The sequence below is a fragment of the Lathamus discolor genome, chromosome 1, assembly GCF_037157495.1.
Source record: "Lathamus discolor isolate bLatDis1 chromosome 1, bLatDis1.hap1, whole genome shotgun sequence".
Taxonomy (NCBI): Eukaryota; Metazoa; Chordata; class Aves; order Psittaciformes; family Psittacidae; genus Lathamus; species Lathamus discolor.
Window position 1 is genome coordinate 152,550,738 of NC_088884.1, and position 16,219 is coordinate 152,566,956.

At 41.9% G+C, this 16,219-nt stretch overlaps 1 protein-coding gene across 2 annotated transcripts in view; it reads right to left on the reverse strand.

The window, feature by feature from the left end:
* The window catches only part of CRMP1 (collapsin response mediator protein 1), a 52,138-nt gene that overhangs the window by 19,448 nt on the left and 16,471 nt on the right, over positions 1-16,219 (reverse strand). For both annotated transcript variants that reach the window (XM_065659602.1, XM_065659612.1), the window contains exons 3-6: positions 10,598-10,782; positions 8,870-9,034; positions 3,719-3,780; positions 2,006-2,086 (exon numbers count right to left, since the gene is read on the reverse strand). In XM_065659602.1, the coding sequence (XP_065515674.1) occupies positions 2,006-2,086; positions 3,719-3,780; positions 8,870-9,034; positions 10,598-10,782 (493 nt within the window). The remainder of the gene's footprint in view (positions 1-2,005; positions 2,087-3,718; positions 3,781-8,869; positions 9,035-10,597; positions 10,783-16,219) is intronic.

Consider the following 16,219-nt stretch of genomic DNA (forward strand, 5'->3'; position numbering starts at 1 on the left):
TACTGCAACAGCTCTGAACAGTGCCATTTAAAGTCTTCAGATCATTAAAATACAACAAAAAATGAAGTTACAACTATATTAAAGTAAAAATTGCAAGAGGGCAAAGAATGGCTACACAAAGCAGGGTAGATTTGCATCTTGAAGTCATAAAATCAGATCATATGAGAAAATTACCCACTGTAAGAGAATTTGATAGTGCTAATAAGCTAGAATATTGCTTGATAAGATCAAATTTGTATCTTCACACAGGATAGTCCTGAAAACCCTCCCTGCAGGCAGGTTTCTTTTCACTATCCAAACAATCCTTCTAAATAGAAGCATAACGAAAGACTGATTTTATGAGGCACAGCAATGGTGAAGAAATATGCTGATGTATAACCAATATAATTTACATTTCTTTACTACCTCCTCCTTTCTTAATAACTTTTCTGTCTTTTATGTTCATATTCCATGGCTGTATATTAAACTGATCAAAGAAAAATGTAACTAAACAGATGTCTATCATAAAAGCAGTTCAATGAGTGCTCCTTGATTTTAGTGGGGAATGTATCAAAACATCACAGCTGCCATTTGATTTATTTTGCCATTCCTACAGTAATATTGACTTACTATGTTTCTTAGAATTCATTTTCATTCTACTGGATATTTTATGTTGCATTAAAACTACAAATTATGTATTTTGGTAGTTTTAAATCATGCTAAACTTCATGGCACATCAGCTGTTTTTCCCCTCTTGAATCCAAATGAGGGTTTTTCACCTGGTTTCAGTGGGGGAAGGACACAACTGCATCATATGTGTCTGCTGACTCCTCACTAGCAACTTTTGAGCCCAGTGGCTATTTTGGCCAAGCTCCAAGGGAAAAGGGAAAGATGGCTCTCAAAAGGGGTAAATTCTTATCAGGCAGTTAAAGGACAGAAACGCACAGAGGGACAAACAACAAAATAAGCCAATGTTGGCAAGAGCCCTTAACACACTGCCCAACCACTCAAGCACTCACTTGAGGTTCTCCCTTAACCATGAGATAAGGTGGTTTCCCAAGTCCTAATCTCAAATACAACTTGGTTTTAGCTATTGTAATTTCCCTGTCAGCTCTGCAGCCAAGTCCTTAGCGGATCAGCAGCAGATAAAGAGCTAAGCAGATAAAACACTCAGTGCCCAGGGACCTCAGAGGGGCTCGATGTATGTACAAGGAATCAGAGGAGGGAGACACCTCTGCAATAGCCTTAAAACATTCATCTGCCAAAGATGAATAAAGTCATAATGACACCCACCCAAACCCACCCATTCTGTTTTATAGGGGAATCCTGGCCTCTGAAAGACCAGCGGGAGCTTTACTCTCAACTGCTGTCCTTGGGACACCTCTTCCCAAGCACGGATCAGAGCTATGACACACTCCAGTATGAGGACAGTACCTACGTGAGGTACCTGACCTGCAAAGACTGCACTGGGCATCCGGGACATTTTAATGGAACATACTGAATTTGAGCCCAGTTTCCTGGTTCCAAGAGACATCTTCACTTTAACACATATTCTTTAAATGTTTAGATGATCATGGTAGTTTCTTATTCTCAAACTTCACATATTTATAAGAATATTCTCAAAAATAAATAGGCCTGAGAGGTTTACCACCTCTAACCTCACTGTGCTGCTTATGCTGATAGCTGCAACAAGAGACATTAGCATAAAGCTTCTGAGCAACATTTTTTGTCCCCAAAATCCCTGAGCAAGGATTTACATTGTTCTGGCTCACTTGTCCCTACCAGATTCAGAAGAGATTGCTGTCTGGATCACTGCTCTACCTCATGGATGCTCTGTCAAACATGCAAAAGTGCCTCCATCCTCCTAATTCCAGGCTGTACACCAGCAGTGGAGGGAACCAGGCTCAATTAAGGCTCTTAACAGGTCGTTCCTTTCTCCCTACCCATACTCTGACTGAAGAGTTTTACTTCTCCTCTCTTGTGTCTATCCCCTCACAAAGTGAAGCAAATATGACAGTTCACTCACCTGAGCTATCAAGTCGCCATTCTCAGCATGGACCAGGATAACAGCCCCAAGACTTTTTAGAAAGGTAAAGGCTTCATAAAGCTGCAGGTAGTACAAAGAAGGAAACACTGCTGAATAAGGAAAACACATTATTTAACACTCAGACTCACGGCAGCTTTGCACCTTCTCTGCTGGTAATTATGCAGGTGAATATCAAATCATCTCCCTTTTCCACTCTCCACTTTCTACACAGTGAGCTTCACTGCTTGGTTTTGACTCACCCATCCCCTTACACACTTCTGCCCTTCTGCACCAACACAGGGTGGAAAGTCCCAAGCAGGGTTGCATCTCCCTCGGACACAGTGCCTCCCCCAGCCCCTTGTACTGCAGGGCTACCTCTCCACACCCTTCAACACAGGCCTAAGTTTAGCGAGTAGTCTCTTCTACATTACTTTAGCAAATGTAAAATGGAATTATTCCCATGAACTACAGACATTTTTAGTACAGCCACAACACCTCTTTTCTGAAGTGCAGGTATTTTGCAACATGTTCTTAGAGCAGACAGTGCCAAGCTTTCACAAACATCTTTAATTTTGCAATTAAAAGTTCCAGTATTTTCCCTAGAGCATCCTTTTTTTTTTTTATTATTGCTTTCCAAGATGCAAACCCACCCAATCAGAAGGGAAACAGTTGATGTTATTGCTTTTACTGAGAATTTCTGAGCACTGATCTACTAACATTTAGTTCCCTTTCCAAAAGGTATTCAGCTAATGGGTTCCCAGTTTAAATCAGGCTTCAGTAAAGCGGAAGCACAGTTTTTAAACACAGATCTAATACTGAAGACATGGTTTCTTCAGTGTCTACTTTTGCACAAGGCACTTCAGATACCATTGAATAGCTAGCTGAATATACAGCTTGGAACATGTGCATTTAAACAAGGTAACAGGCATTAGTCTAGCCACACATTACACATGTATTTCTCTTGACAGTTCCAGCAGGGAGTTGAATTTAACAGGCACTGCCTCCCAGAGAATATTTATATATTATTATGTCTAAAATTCCAATTAAAACCACATGTATTAGAGGTGTAGCAACAGTTATTTAAGAGAGTGAGAGCTATAGCTCTGGGAATAAGTAAGAAAGAAACATTTTCCTAACTGAACAAGCAAACATTATTATTACTAACAGATGTCATTGTCGATTTACAATGACCTGATCCTTATGAATGGGAAAGCTGAAGAGTCTGGAATCTGTAATGAGCTCTGGACAAACAAGCTCATTGTTATCTCCAGCCCTAATGAGAAAAGGCCACGTCCCCCAAAGAGCAACTCCATTTAGCTGACTGCTATAACAGAGAAACTCTTGAAACCTCAAAACTGCCCCTGCCTCGAGTGTTTAGTCTTTTCTCCTCTCTGTGGCCTAAAGTTCTTGAAGGGTAACAGTGAAAAACAGTGAGGGTGAAATCCTGAGCAGGGCTGAATGGTTGCAATGCTGGGAGACACCAGAAAATCTGTGCAGAAAGTGCCTGTCATGCACTTGAAGGAACACATGAAGATGTTCCACACTGCTCACCACTGACCCTCCAGGGAGAAATCCCCCACTGCACGTTTCCCCAAGTGCCACTCAGGTCAGTGGGAGCGTTCCTCTGGGATTCACCCTTAGCAAATCCTCAGGCGCTGGGAGATCACAGCAGAGAGGACAGACCACAGCAACGAAAAGCATCCAGAGCAATACCTGGCTGTCGGACATTTGGTAGAGATCTTTGTAGGCCATGTAGACTTGAAAAGAGTTCACACCTGTTCCAAGACAAAACGCAAAGGTGTTGACATGTAAGTGGGTTCTTACATTGTATATGAACAAAAACTTCAGGCAAAGTAAGTCACGGAATGTGTATGGACCAGGCTTTTCACCAGTGATGGCCAGAAATAAAGCATGGCTCCACAGCTGCATTACGGCTGCTAGGGCTAGAAGCCTGACTCCCCTCTTCTCTGGGGGAATTTGTTGGATTGCCTGTGTCCAGCCCTGGCTCAGCCCAGCCACCACCACAAATGAGATTGCTTGTAGCCAAATCACAGCCAAGCAATGGTGGCTGAAGCAAGCATGTCAAGTTTGTAAAGTTTAACAAAACTTGCATAAGGTTCTGCGAATCACGGGGTTTGTTTTTAGCTTTCTTCAGCTACTCAGGAAAACATTTCAGCCTGACCTGAAACCGCGCTTTTTAATAGATGAACTTCTAGTTAAGTTTCCCCAAAGTGCTGAGAAGCTGTCGGAACTGTGTATCTGGATTTCCATACAGACTTGGCTTTTTCTTGACCCTGCTGCCCAAAGCACCCAGCTTAGCTGATGGCAGACACTGGGAAGGAGTGGAAGCAAAGCCTGAAACCAGATAGAGAGGCAGCTCACCACACCTCTCCTTTCACCTTCCAAAGATGGAAGGATTTATGCTGGCAGTCATGCAACACCATGAAAGATGACAGCTCCAAGTTACAGAAAGCAATAAGAAATGCCAGTGTTGAGTGTTGTTTGCCAAGAACCAACTGTATTTAAACCCTTACAAGTTTTGCTATTTATTTCAAAGATTCGATTATTTACACAGCTTCTTATCCTAAGAATGAAAATTCCAAACATCTCCTATTCATATATTCTGTACATATCAATGCAGATTAGTTTATAAATTTGCCTTACTCTTTAGTATACTGACAACATCCCCCGTCTGGTATAAGGACTGATCTCAGAGCATTTTAGCTTAAAAGAAAAGTAAATTCTGAGCTGTCTAAGCTGTGTATGCTGCATTTCAAACTAGCTGTCATGAAAACCGTGCTTCCTGAGGCAAGAGGAAAAAGAAAGAGATCTGTTCATGTTATTCATGTCATCTATACAAAATGAATATGGCTCTCTGATGGAGATATAACTCCTCCATGAGTCTAGAATGACCAAATGCATCCTCAGGCAGAGGGTATGGCTGTTCACACACACACAGAGATTTGTTTATTCACAATTACAAGGCTAAAATACCCCAGGATACATGTAGATAAAACCTTGAAATGATCCCCAGTATTATGGCTTCCTGCAAAGTTCAGGCAGCTCAGGGGGAGAGACAAAGCAGGAGTTGGACACTCACTGCTGACTTCCATGATTAGCAAATCTGGCCTGGACTGTGGAGCCCTGTCAGCCTGTATGCCCATCCTTTCTTCTTCCTATTTTCTTGTTTCTCAAGTTCCCAGAAAACACTCATGGCCTTTACTAACTGCAATCCCTCGGCCTATTCCTCATTACACAGTTTCAAAGTACTCATCATGTCCCTGCTTTAAAACCTTTGACATCATCCTTGTAGCCAATGCTTACAGCCTCATGCCTGCAGCCCTGTCTCCCGCCTGACTGTTCACAGCAGCATCCAGCACATCTGCCCAACCTTGGACGAAAGCTCTGTTTTTTCTTCACAAACCCACTCAGTGTCTCAGATGCCAGCTGCATCTGGGAGCCACCCTTCTGCATGGGTGACCATGCACACGTGAAGCAATAAGAGACATGTCAAGGCTGGTTCAACCCATGCTGACCTAGCCTCAGTGATGGTAAAGCACTGAATCCTCTTGTACTTATCTCTCTGTAAGAACAGAGCTGGGTTACCTGTTGCTCTCCCTTATCCACTGGGATCTTGCCAAAGATTTAATCACAATCCCACAGAGGATAAGGCAGGTTTCTCTGGGTACTGTGGCTGGAAGGCATACTTGGCTCACCAAGTAATAGATATTATCTTCCTTTTTTTTCTATTGCCTTTGTATCTTCTTAGACCCTATTCTGACCTTGGTAAAATGACTGAGTTTTGCTCCCACTCATGGCAATGTTTGCCCCGAAGTCAATGAGAGTAGAAGGAATCCAGCAGGGATCCCACTGGGAGATCTTGAGCCTATCCCTTACCGACCGCTCCCACAGTGCAGAAGTAGAGTTCTCCCATCTAAATGCACATCCATGCCCTCAGCTACCACATCAGATGGTAGGAAGCGAAAGGGCATCTCACAGGCTGCCTTTACAGCTAACATGAGAGATGGTTTGAACCATCCTGCCTTACAAAGACAGTACTGTTACGAGATACCAAGATAAAATTACACCAATTTACATATACAGTATCCAAGATTAGACTCTTTGCCTGATGCCTTGGTCTGGTGTCTTGAGCTACTCATCGGAAATAATTTGGCTTTTCCAAAGATGAGATCCATGGCCTATTGACCTTTATGCTTAACATTTGTTACCTACTACGTCCTTGTTAATGTCCTACTTGCTCTTGCACCACGAGCACTCAACACGATCCTTTCCAAATTTCAGACAGTGCTACAGGGTTTTTTGAACAGTGACAAATAAAGGAATGAGTGAGGCATCTGTGAGCACATTTCAGGCTGTTGTTCCTTTCCATATATTGAGAAGCAAAGTCCCAAATTAGCTGCTGAAATACTACAAGTATTTCTTGCTGAAATACTACCAGTATACTGAGTCTTTATGATCAACATTTGGTTCTACAAAATCCCCAGGCCCTTCCAAAGCCTGTGTCTCCTTAGATTAGCTTTGTATTGATCTAAAACTGATTAATTATTCAATCATACCTCATGACAAGGCATCTCAACAGCAGCTCCGTGAACTCCCGTTATTCATGCCTAGACTGTATTAGGCACGTGCAGCACTGAAACTCGATTAGCTGAGCCCTGTTACTTGGCTAACTCATCCACCAGACAATCAGCCAAGAACAAATTCAATCCAGACTCCCAGCTGATGAAAACCAGTGTCACTCCATTGACATCAGGTTTATTTGCACCAGCTGGCTCAAATGTTTCCAATTATCAGCAGATATTGTCCATTAATTTGAAAGCCCTTGCCATGCTGAAGTATTTCCTATTGTGCTTTCATACTCGCCTGTACCTTGCGCCTCCTAACACATGAGAGTAATTCACATTGACTGCAGCACCGTGAGAACAAAGGTGACTTCCTAATGCTATTGCCACCAAGGAGGCCATCACAGGCCCCATCACACATCCTGATTCAGGAACCAATGGACAGAGTCCTGTTTCCCCTGAAGACTGAAAGGCAGGTCAGATTTATATTGAAAACTCACATTTTCATAGTTGAAGAAAACTATTAACCTAACTGTCTGTACCAGGCTTTTAATGTAAGCCCTCAGGCAAATTTGGGAGTACTGAGCCATCTGTGATCCAGGAGCTCTGGAAAACAGTACTTAACCATTGAAGCAAGGCACAGCATACTTATAGGAGAGTACAGTCAGCTAATGCACAGCAGCATCTTCATGTTAACACTGATAACAGGGAAACAGCCGAGATTTGTCACCATCAGTGCTGACAGATGTCATCACCTTGTAAAAATCACCTACATTATAAAGACCAGCTGCAGTTTCTCTAAATGATGTGTAATCTTGCTGATTAAAGTATTTTGTTGCCTGAAATCTAATTATACAGCATGTGCACTGTTAGCATGCTGCAATACAGGAAAAACTCCCCTAGGAGACTGCACCGCCATAGTATCTCAGTGAACGACTGCTCATTCAAAAATAGGATTTTGCTTTGTTTTTCTACTTAAACAGTACATTTCTCTATAGAGAGAAACTTTCAAATCCATGCCATCACTAGCACAACACCTTACAAAGGATGCTGTATGTACACATTACTTAGACTTTCCAACAACAAGGGCCACCCTGATTTACCCATGAAAACTAAATACCATTTCAGAAAGTATTTCCTAATTAATAGCTTACTTATCAGTATACATTTTCAAGGAAAGTATCATGTGAAAAATACTTGAAAAAATATGTTTCTGGAAAGAAAATGCATGCCATTAGGCTAAATTTTAAAGAACTAGATCCAAACTAGGATTTTCTGAAGGCTAGATTCAGTTGTCCACACACAGGTATCTGGTGCCAGCAAGATGCCTTCCATACCTGAGATTGCCACGCTGAGCTGACATGTATAACAGGGAGTTATGAGACACTTTATCTGTGCTATTCTGGAGTGGTAGCTGGAGTCCAGCTAGGGTAACCTACAGTACCTCACATGATAGCAGGCCTATTAATTTATCTGAATCAAGCCTATAAGTGCCTTAAATAGATTCCCATATAAGTGACCTGTTTTTTAATAAGTCCTGAAATAAAGTGTCTTCTAGTAACACCAAGGAAAGCCACGGGAGACCCAGCACTTGAGAAAATCAGGACATTTTTTCCACGTACCTAACTTTAGCATCACTTTTTTTCTGATAACATGAACCTATTTAAAAAATATAGGCATGTTCTATGAAAAAATCTAGTCTTGGCAAGTCAGTTACCCTAAGCCATTGCTGAGAAATGAGATCCAGCCTGTGATGACAGTTTCTCAGATATATCTGCCTTATATATTTGACTTAATTTGAGGCAGCTAAATGGGTTGATTCAAGTCTAGTTCAAATCTGAACCGCTACCTTTAAATGTCTCATCCTCTCCATTTATGAAATAAAGGATCTAGGACGGCTGGGCTGATTACCCTAAATGCTGATGTCTGAGTTTTACCTTAAAACAAAACCTAAGTATGCAATGTCTGAGCCTATTTCCACATGTACATTAGCAACAATAAAGTAATACATTTGTATCTGACAACATACACAACTTAATTTTCCATGCCTGTACTGGGGTAAACCTACTTCCTCCATTAGCCTTGCTGCTGAACAGCACCAGTGCACAAAGTTTTAGGTCCATTTTACACACCAAGAAGTGAATACAAAAGTGCAAGGTAGTGCAGAACCTTGGGCAGCATTACCAGCACCTGTGCATCTCTGTTCCAGACAATGCATTCATTAAAATACTACATGATACTTCAATAAAGCAAAAAATGCTACTGATTTTCACTCACTAACCTTTGTCTTGCACCAGTATTTCCAGCTCCTCTCTAATGCCATCATACCAGCTGCTGATGTCCACATGGAGAGAGTAATCACAACAGGATTTGGTGTCAGCTGCCTCGTGCCACTTCTCAAAGGAGGTCAGTAAACTTGATCCAGGTTCTGGAAGCACATGGTCAACTGAAAAAGAGATTCAGTGTCCATCACCTGGACAGCACGCACACTGTTAGAATTTCTCAGTGCCTGTAAGTAGCTTCCCAGCATCTTGGCCAAAACAGCAGCCTTGGAGGAACTTTGTGTGCAGACTGTAACTCTGGGACGTTAGCCAGGTCCTGCTGCCTCATGTATAGCAGACTTTGCGGACAGCTTATGCTATAGCTGAGTCTGCAACCTGCTTGGTGCAGCATCAGTGAACACACAGTGGGAGAGCCAAACATCTCAGAGTTTAGGAAACATTATTTTTCCCTTTACTGTTTTGTAAGCCCACAAGTTCTGGACTTACCTGTATCTATTGTCTGATGTGTCCATTTCAACATATTGTTATTAACAATATATATTAAAAACAATGTATTGTAATTTCAAAGCATTGTTATTAAGCAGTGCCTTGTAGTCATTGAATTGGTCAACTCTGCCCAACTAATACATCAATGCAGATGTTGAATCAGCAGAACTGGGAATACAGCCAAAGTCTGAACAGAGATGATGCAGAACACAAGCACTCAGCCACACTATGTGGCAGACTGAGTGCTCTGCAACCACGCATCTTCACTGTCTCAAACCCTTCTGCATCTGATGATGCCACAGCACTTACTGACATAAAATAAAGACATGGCCACTTATGCATGTATACTTATCTTTGCAGAGCTTGGTCAAAAGTAAGTATGGAAACAAAGCAAGCTGGGCTTACCAGCGGCATTTGCAAACATAAGGCTGCACAGGAAACCTCAACAGAAGAACATACACTGAAAAAATTATTAACAAAAATGATAAACAGCAATGAATTCTGTGCTTATTGCCAGAGATCCTTTCATCTGATACTTGTTGCAGAACATAGGTAACAGATAACACTACTCAGCAAAAAAAAGCTACATCCCAATTCAGTGGGAGTAAAACCCTACTGGGAAGCTCCTCTGCACAAGGAAGCTAAGACAATTGATGTCACCTGAACAACCAAGGGACAAGCCAATGCTTGTAGGAAAGAGATAAATCTTGTCCTGCCATCTGGTAGACAGAAGAAGGATCTTTAACAACTAGAAACACTTCTCCTTTTCACTAAGAAAGATGTTGCTCCAGAACATCTCTGGCAAGGACTTCCACGACTCCTGGTGCCAAATCCAAGTTCATGAGTAAGCATCTTGCTATTTCCAAGGCCCCTGAAATCTCACTAGGTGGGAACAGCAGATCTTTGTCAGATTTTCTGTGCCATATACTTACAGCACTAATTACATTGTGTTGCAAAAGTCCCAGGAGTAGGCGTATTACCCCTCAGTGATTGTTCTGTATTTCAGAGGAAAATCCAAGAGCTAATCCCCCATGCCACTGTTTCTTTCTGGAGGTACAGATTCATTTTCAGGAGAACCCTGGGTGACAATGATGAACAGATCTCCAACACAGCACCCAGAAATTTGAAGATGCATTGCAGAAGACCTCATAAAAATGGTGTGGAGCATCCCGAAGGTGTTCCCACATGTGCTACAGAAGCTTCAGCCTGGAGCAGGAAGAGTTAGTATTGCTAGTACTCACTGATCATGGTGGTGCCCCCTGCTAGCGCCGCTTTTGTGCCTTGATAGAAGTCATCAACTGCAGTCATCCCATGGCAAGGCTTTTGTAGGTAAGTGTTGACATCTATTCCCCCAGGAATAACCATGCGCCCATTAGCCTCTATGGTCTTGACTCCTCCAGGAACAATCAGATTCTCTCCTATTTGTCTAGGCAGCAAGGAAACCCAGTATTATTTTACTTAAAGAAGCACAGGGGACAGAAGCTATTTGAGGCATGTAGGGGAGAAGAACCTAGGGGCCATACAGAAAGAACTGGGACCCCAAAGGAAAGGTGAAGCTCAACTACCCACTCTGGCCGCCCTGCATAGCTGAGAACAAAGCATCCACGAGCCTGCCTAGCTGGGCTGTCTGCTCAGGTTGCTTTGTTTAAGTGGCCAATAAAGAAGCCGTAATGCACCAGCATTAAGAAGTGATTATTTTTTAATGATTCCTATCTTTAAACAAGTACAAATATGTACAGTTAATGCCCTCTTGGGAACTCTGGTTTTGTATATTAAGTTCTTAAATGAAAACGGAAAAACATAAATCAAATATGACAGCAAGCTGCAATTGTAAATACATGGCAGAAGCACAAGCACATAAGAAAGGAGTTATAATGACTTTGCAACCAAGCAATACAAATTTCTCCTTAAAAAGAAATCTAAATATCCTAAGTTACAGAAATACATATTTAAGTGACACAAACACCTTTAATCTACCACGTCACATACCCTTCATCCTCCTCTTATAGTTAAAACTTAGTGGAACATTCTGTGTAGCTGTGTGGGAAATGTTAATTAACTGTTGCAATCTTTTTCCCTTCGGTTCTTCAAAACAGGATGGGTTTCTTTACTACTGAAAATATTAACCTGTCTCCCACGCTGATAGCAAGCAAATTCCAGATACTCCCAATCATAATACTTTTAGTGTTCATGAACACAACAATGAGTAAATTAACCTTTAACTTCCAAAGCCACATGACATTTTAATTGTCTAATTTGCATGGTGCCAAACAGGAAAAGTTATGGGTCTATGTGGAAGCCATGTCCCTGTACTGCTACACCAGAATATATTTGGGCTTAGGAATAACTATAAAGTAGTTTAAGTTCACTTAGTTTATCTCATATTACAGACATACCGTCCTCGCCTTAATTTCCTTTTGTCTGGGATAAAATAACATTTATCCACAGCTAAACAAATATCCCAGACATCTGAGCTGCTTAATCTGTTTCTCCCACATTAAAATGCAACTCCCACCTACAGACCAAAACACACAGTGAGTGATTAACAGCCGATCGCAGCAAGCTAGAACCAAAAATGAATATAACTGTTAATTAAAACCAGTGAAAAAATCAGGGATAATTATTCACATTGGAATTTGGCCAAACCACCAGAGTTAATAAATAGCCCCAAGAGGTCAAGAATTTGTTTCACAGGCTACACAAAAATGTCACCTCCAGCAGCTTGGCTCCCCAGTGCTCTGGGTTTTGGCTGGAGGGAAGCACAGCCATTTGGTTAGCAAACCCCTGCCAGCACCCCAAGCTGGGGTCTCAGCCACTCAGATCCAAAAGGGCTTACTCATGAGCACTGATAATATCACGGCTTGAAGCTATACAACTCCATGTCTGGCATCTAAGAGTCATCAACACATATAGCATTGGGAGCATGTCATAGCCTGTTTACAGCTGTGAGGAGCACCAATGATACCATGACAAATGGGGAATTAGTGTGTGTGCAAAAGCCAGCAGCAGCCCAGCACATCCAACTGCGCAAACAAGTTGCAAGAAGCTCCTCTGCTGTTAAAATCTGACTAACAAAGACATACCATAAGGCACTCCAACCTCAGAGCAGATTGAACACTTGTATAAAGTTAGGTAGCCCCACGTACAGTAATGGTGTTGCAATAATCCCCATTACCTGAATCCACTCCCAAGATCTTAATCAGAACAACCTTCACTGTACAAACAATTTGTAGAGTGTCTATGGGACCAAGAACTGAACTGGGGAAAAAATATTTTCTATGACCAATCTCCTTTAAATATGTCTAAGGTGCAATTGCACTCTAAGGACAACCACACCTTTTGAAGGTAACGTTAAAGAAAGCCTACACAAAACCAGAAAAGCAATTCATTTTTATTTCCTTCCACAATCAGGATCTACCAGTTTCCTATTCAAGAGGACACATTCCCTAAAGAATTTTAAGAGTCCCAGGTATTGTACTTAGGTTTTCTGATGAATGACGGCTTATTATTTTCATTGTACAGGTGAGTAGGAACAGCTTATTTGGCAGTGGCTGAAATCATTAAGGCTGAAGTGGCCTTTGTGGCTGATACTGTGCTATTACCTGTCAGGAGCTTATCTCATCTTTTGCCCTGGCATCAAGATTAAGGCTGGGAAAAGGCTGATCTTCACTGGCATTCAAGGTTATTTTCATTCTGACTTACTAGAACACAGAGTAAGAGGTAATGTGACAGGATTCCTGAATTGCTCCCTTGTTAATGCAAAGTGTATGATAATAAGAATGGGGTTCAGTTACTTGTGGGTGACAAAATACAGTAGTGCAGATAACTGTATTCTAGACACTGCATAAATGATTGAGTTGGCTTTCTGATGAACCAGCAACTAAAAAACTCAGAGTCACAGGAAGTTGATGCTGTATGCTATCTTCAGTTGAACAAGCTGGTAAATTGTGTCATACATGAGCTGGTTAAAGCACAATGGAATCAGCAGCCTTCAACCCTTCATAACCTTAACCTGAGAAAGCTGAAAACACCCCACAAAACTCTGGAGTTATTTCTGTTATTATCGAGCCCAGATCTCTTTTAGGCACACGAGGCTCCCTCTAACTTGGCTCATTGCCTGCCCCATTCTGGAGACCCGGTCCCCAGTCACCCATCTTGCACCCAACCTTTCCCCTTGGTAGGGACAGAGCAGAGGACAGCAAGCACCAGACCATGACCTGCCCTTGTTACAGAGACCAGGGCTCAATTCCTCATGTGGATAACAGAGAAAGGATAGATGCAGGCAGAATATATTATTTACATGCCAATGGCAATCTAAATTACTAAATATCTAAATTGCTATTTAGATACCAGAGAACTGTCTCTCAAGCTGCAGGGCTTAAGTTTCAGCTAGGAAAAATCCACATGCACCACTGCTCCTTGTACCTAGGGAGCCAGTTTGAACATTGATTAGCATCTACCATCCTCCAAACTATAGCTAATCTTCAAATATATTCAAGATTATATCTACATTCATCTCTGCAAGACAATCTGCAGGGATATAAGCGTTAAAAGGCCCTGTTCTTTAGTCTGCAAGAGAAACCCAACCCTCTATTTTCCAATCAGTTTCCACTGCAGAATAAGAAAATAACCCAGATCTTTTATGTGTTAGCAAAACCAGGACACTATTGCCTATTCCGGGCTGAGTAGTTTGGTATTTGCTCCATTCTGTGGAAAGAATTCATATTATCAGCAAGATCTGCAGTGGAGAGTTAGGGCATCGGCTGAAACATGGAGGTTTGAGGTCCTGCTCCAAAGGATCTTGAGCAACATATAACAACAACTTTATATATTCAGACACAATGGGCAGTTCCAGCCGAAGAAACTAAGAGACCAATCCCAGAAAATATAGCACTATCCTACACGCAGAATTGATCATTTGAACACAATTAGGACGCAAGCCCATACCAGGCTGCCCTCACAAATGAGCTGTTTTTCAGAGCAAGACTTCTTACACAGTTTACAAAGAAAGATCTTGAGTCACCTATATCCAGGAAACCAGGCACTACTCAGAGTGTTGAATAGAAACGTGCCTCTTTGGGCAAAGATAAAGGCATTTTAAACATTAAGAACTTGCCTATGTATTCACTATTAATCCTAGGTATGCTGGGCAGCAGAGATCATAGAATCATAGAATAGTTAGGGTTGGAAAGGACCTCAAGATCATCTAGTTCCAACCCCCCTGCCATGGGCAGGGACACCTCACACTAAACCATCCCACACAAGGCTTCGTCCAACCTGGCCTTGAACACCACCAGGGATGGAGCATTCACAACCCCCCTGGGCAACCCATTCCAGTGCCTCACCACTCTAACAGGAAAGAATTTCCTCCTTATATCCAATCTAAACTTCCCTTGTTTAAGTTTTAACCCGTTACCCCTTTTCCTGTCACTACAGTCCCTGACAAAGAGTCCCTCCCCAGCATCCCTATAGGCCCCCTTCAGGTACTGGAAGGCTGCTATGAGGTCTCCACGCAGCCTTCTCTTCTCCAGGCTCAACAGCCCCAACTTTCTCAGCCTGTCTTCATACAGGAGGTGCTCCAGTCCCCTGATCATCCTCATGGCCCTCCTCTGGACTTGTTCCAACAGTTCCATGTCCTTTTTATGTTGAGGACACCAGAACTGCACACAATACTCCAGGTGAGGTCTCACAAGAGCAGAGTAGAGGGGCAGGATCACCTCCTTTGACCTGCTGGTCACACTCCTTTTGATGCAGCCCAGGATACGGTTGGCTTTCTGGGCTGCGAGCGCACACTGCCGGCTCATGTTCATTTTCTCATTGACCAGCACCCCCAAGTCCTTCTCTGCAGGGCCGCTCTGAATCTCTTCTTTGCCCAGTCTGTAGCTGTGCCTGGGATTGCTCCGACCCAGGTGTAGGACCCTGCACTTGTCATGGTTAAAAAAAAGATACTTTCTTGGAGGTATGGATCCACACATGGATTCCAGAGGGAGCCTAGGCAAGTCGATAAGGGCAGCCGAAAGCCTGGCATTGCTAACCTGCCCACCAGCACCACTTCATTTCTGGAATTAAAACCAAAAATTCACAGCAGTTTCAGACTCTGCATCTTATGCACCTACTTAAATCAGTTCTGATGCTTGGAAGTCTTACTAGGAAATCTGCATCTGAACAAATGAAAGCACAGGAAAACTCAACTAAAATACCTATCAAAGAGAGCACAACTTGGTTTATTGCTGCCGTTAAAAAAGATACACATTCAAAATGTGCCTTCTGCACTTAAAACAGTATACTCCTTTTGCCACTTCTGCAATGCAAATAACATTACAACTGGAAAGACAGAGTTAAGTATTAAAACAAAAACAGCACATAAAGTGTTCAGAATTTTTCCTGTTCAAATAAATCATAAATAATATAAGTAGCCACAGATATATATGAAGAATTGGACTTTAATCTGATTATATATTCTTAAGAAAAGGAGCTCTGAAAACAAGTCAATATTTAATTATTTACCAGATAACCGTAATTATGTTTCTGTGCATTAAATTGTAGCCTCTGGAGACCAAACTTGTTAGGTCACTAGTGATAAAGTTCAGCAATCAAGAAAATTACTTTCATCCTTATGGACATCAGAGTGCTTGTACACACTACATTACTTCATAAAACTAGACATCCACATTTCCACTAAGCCAAGGCAGGACCAGTAGAGTACCTGGACACCTCTGTTAGTGTTTCCCAGGCTATCAGTAACACATCATTTCATTTTTTTCACTTAAGAAATACTTTCCCAGTTCCCATGTTTTATATCCTGATAAATCGTTAGGATTTTCTTTCTAATTGTGTTAAGATTTAAAATTATATTTTCTTCT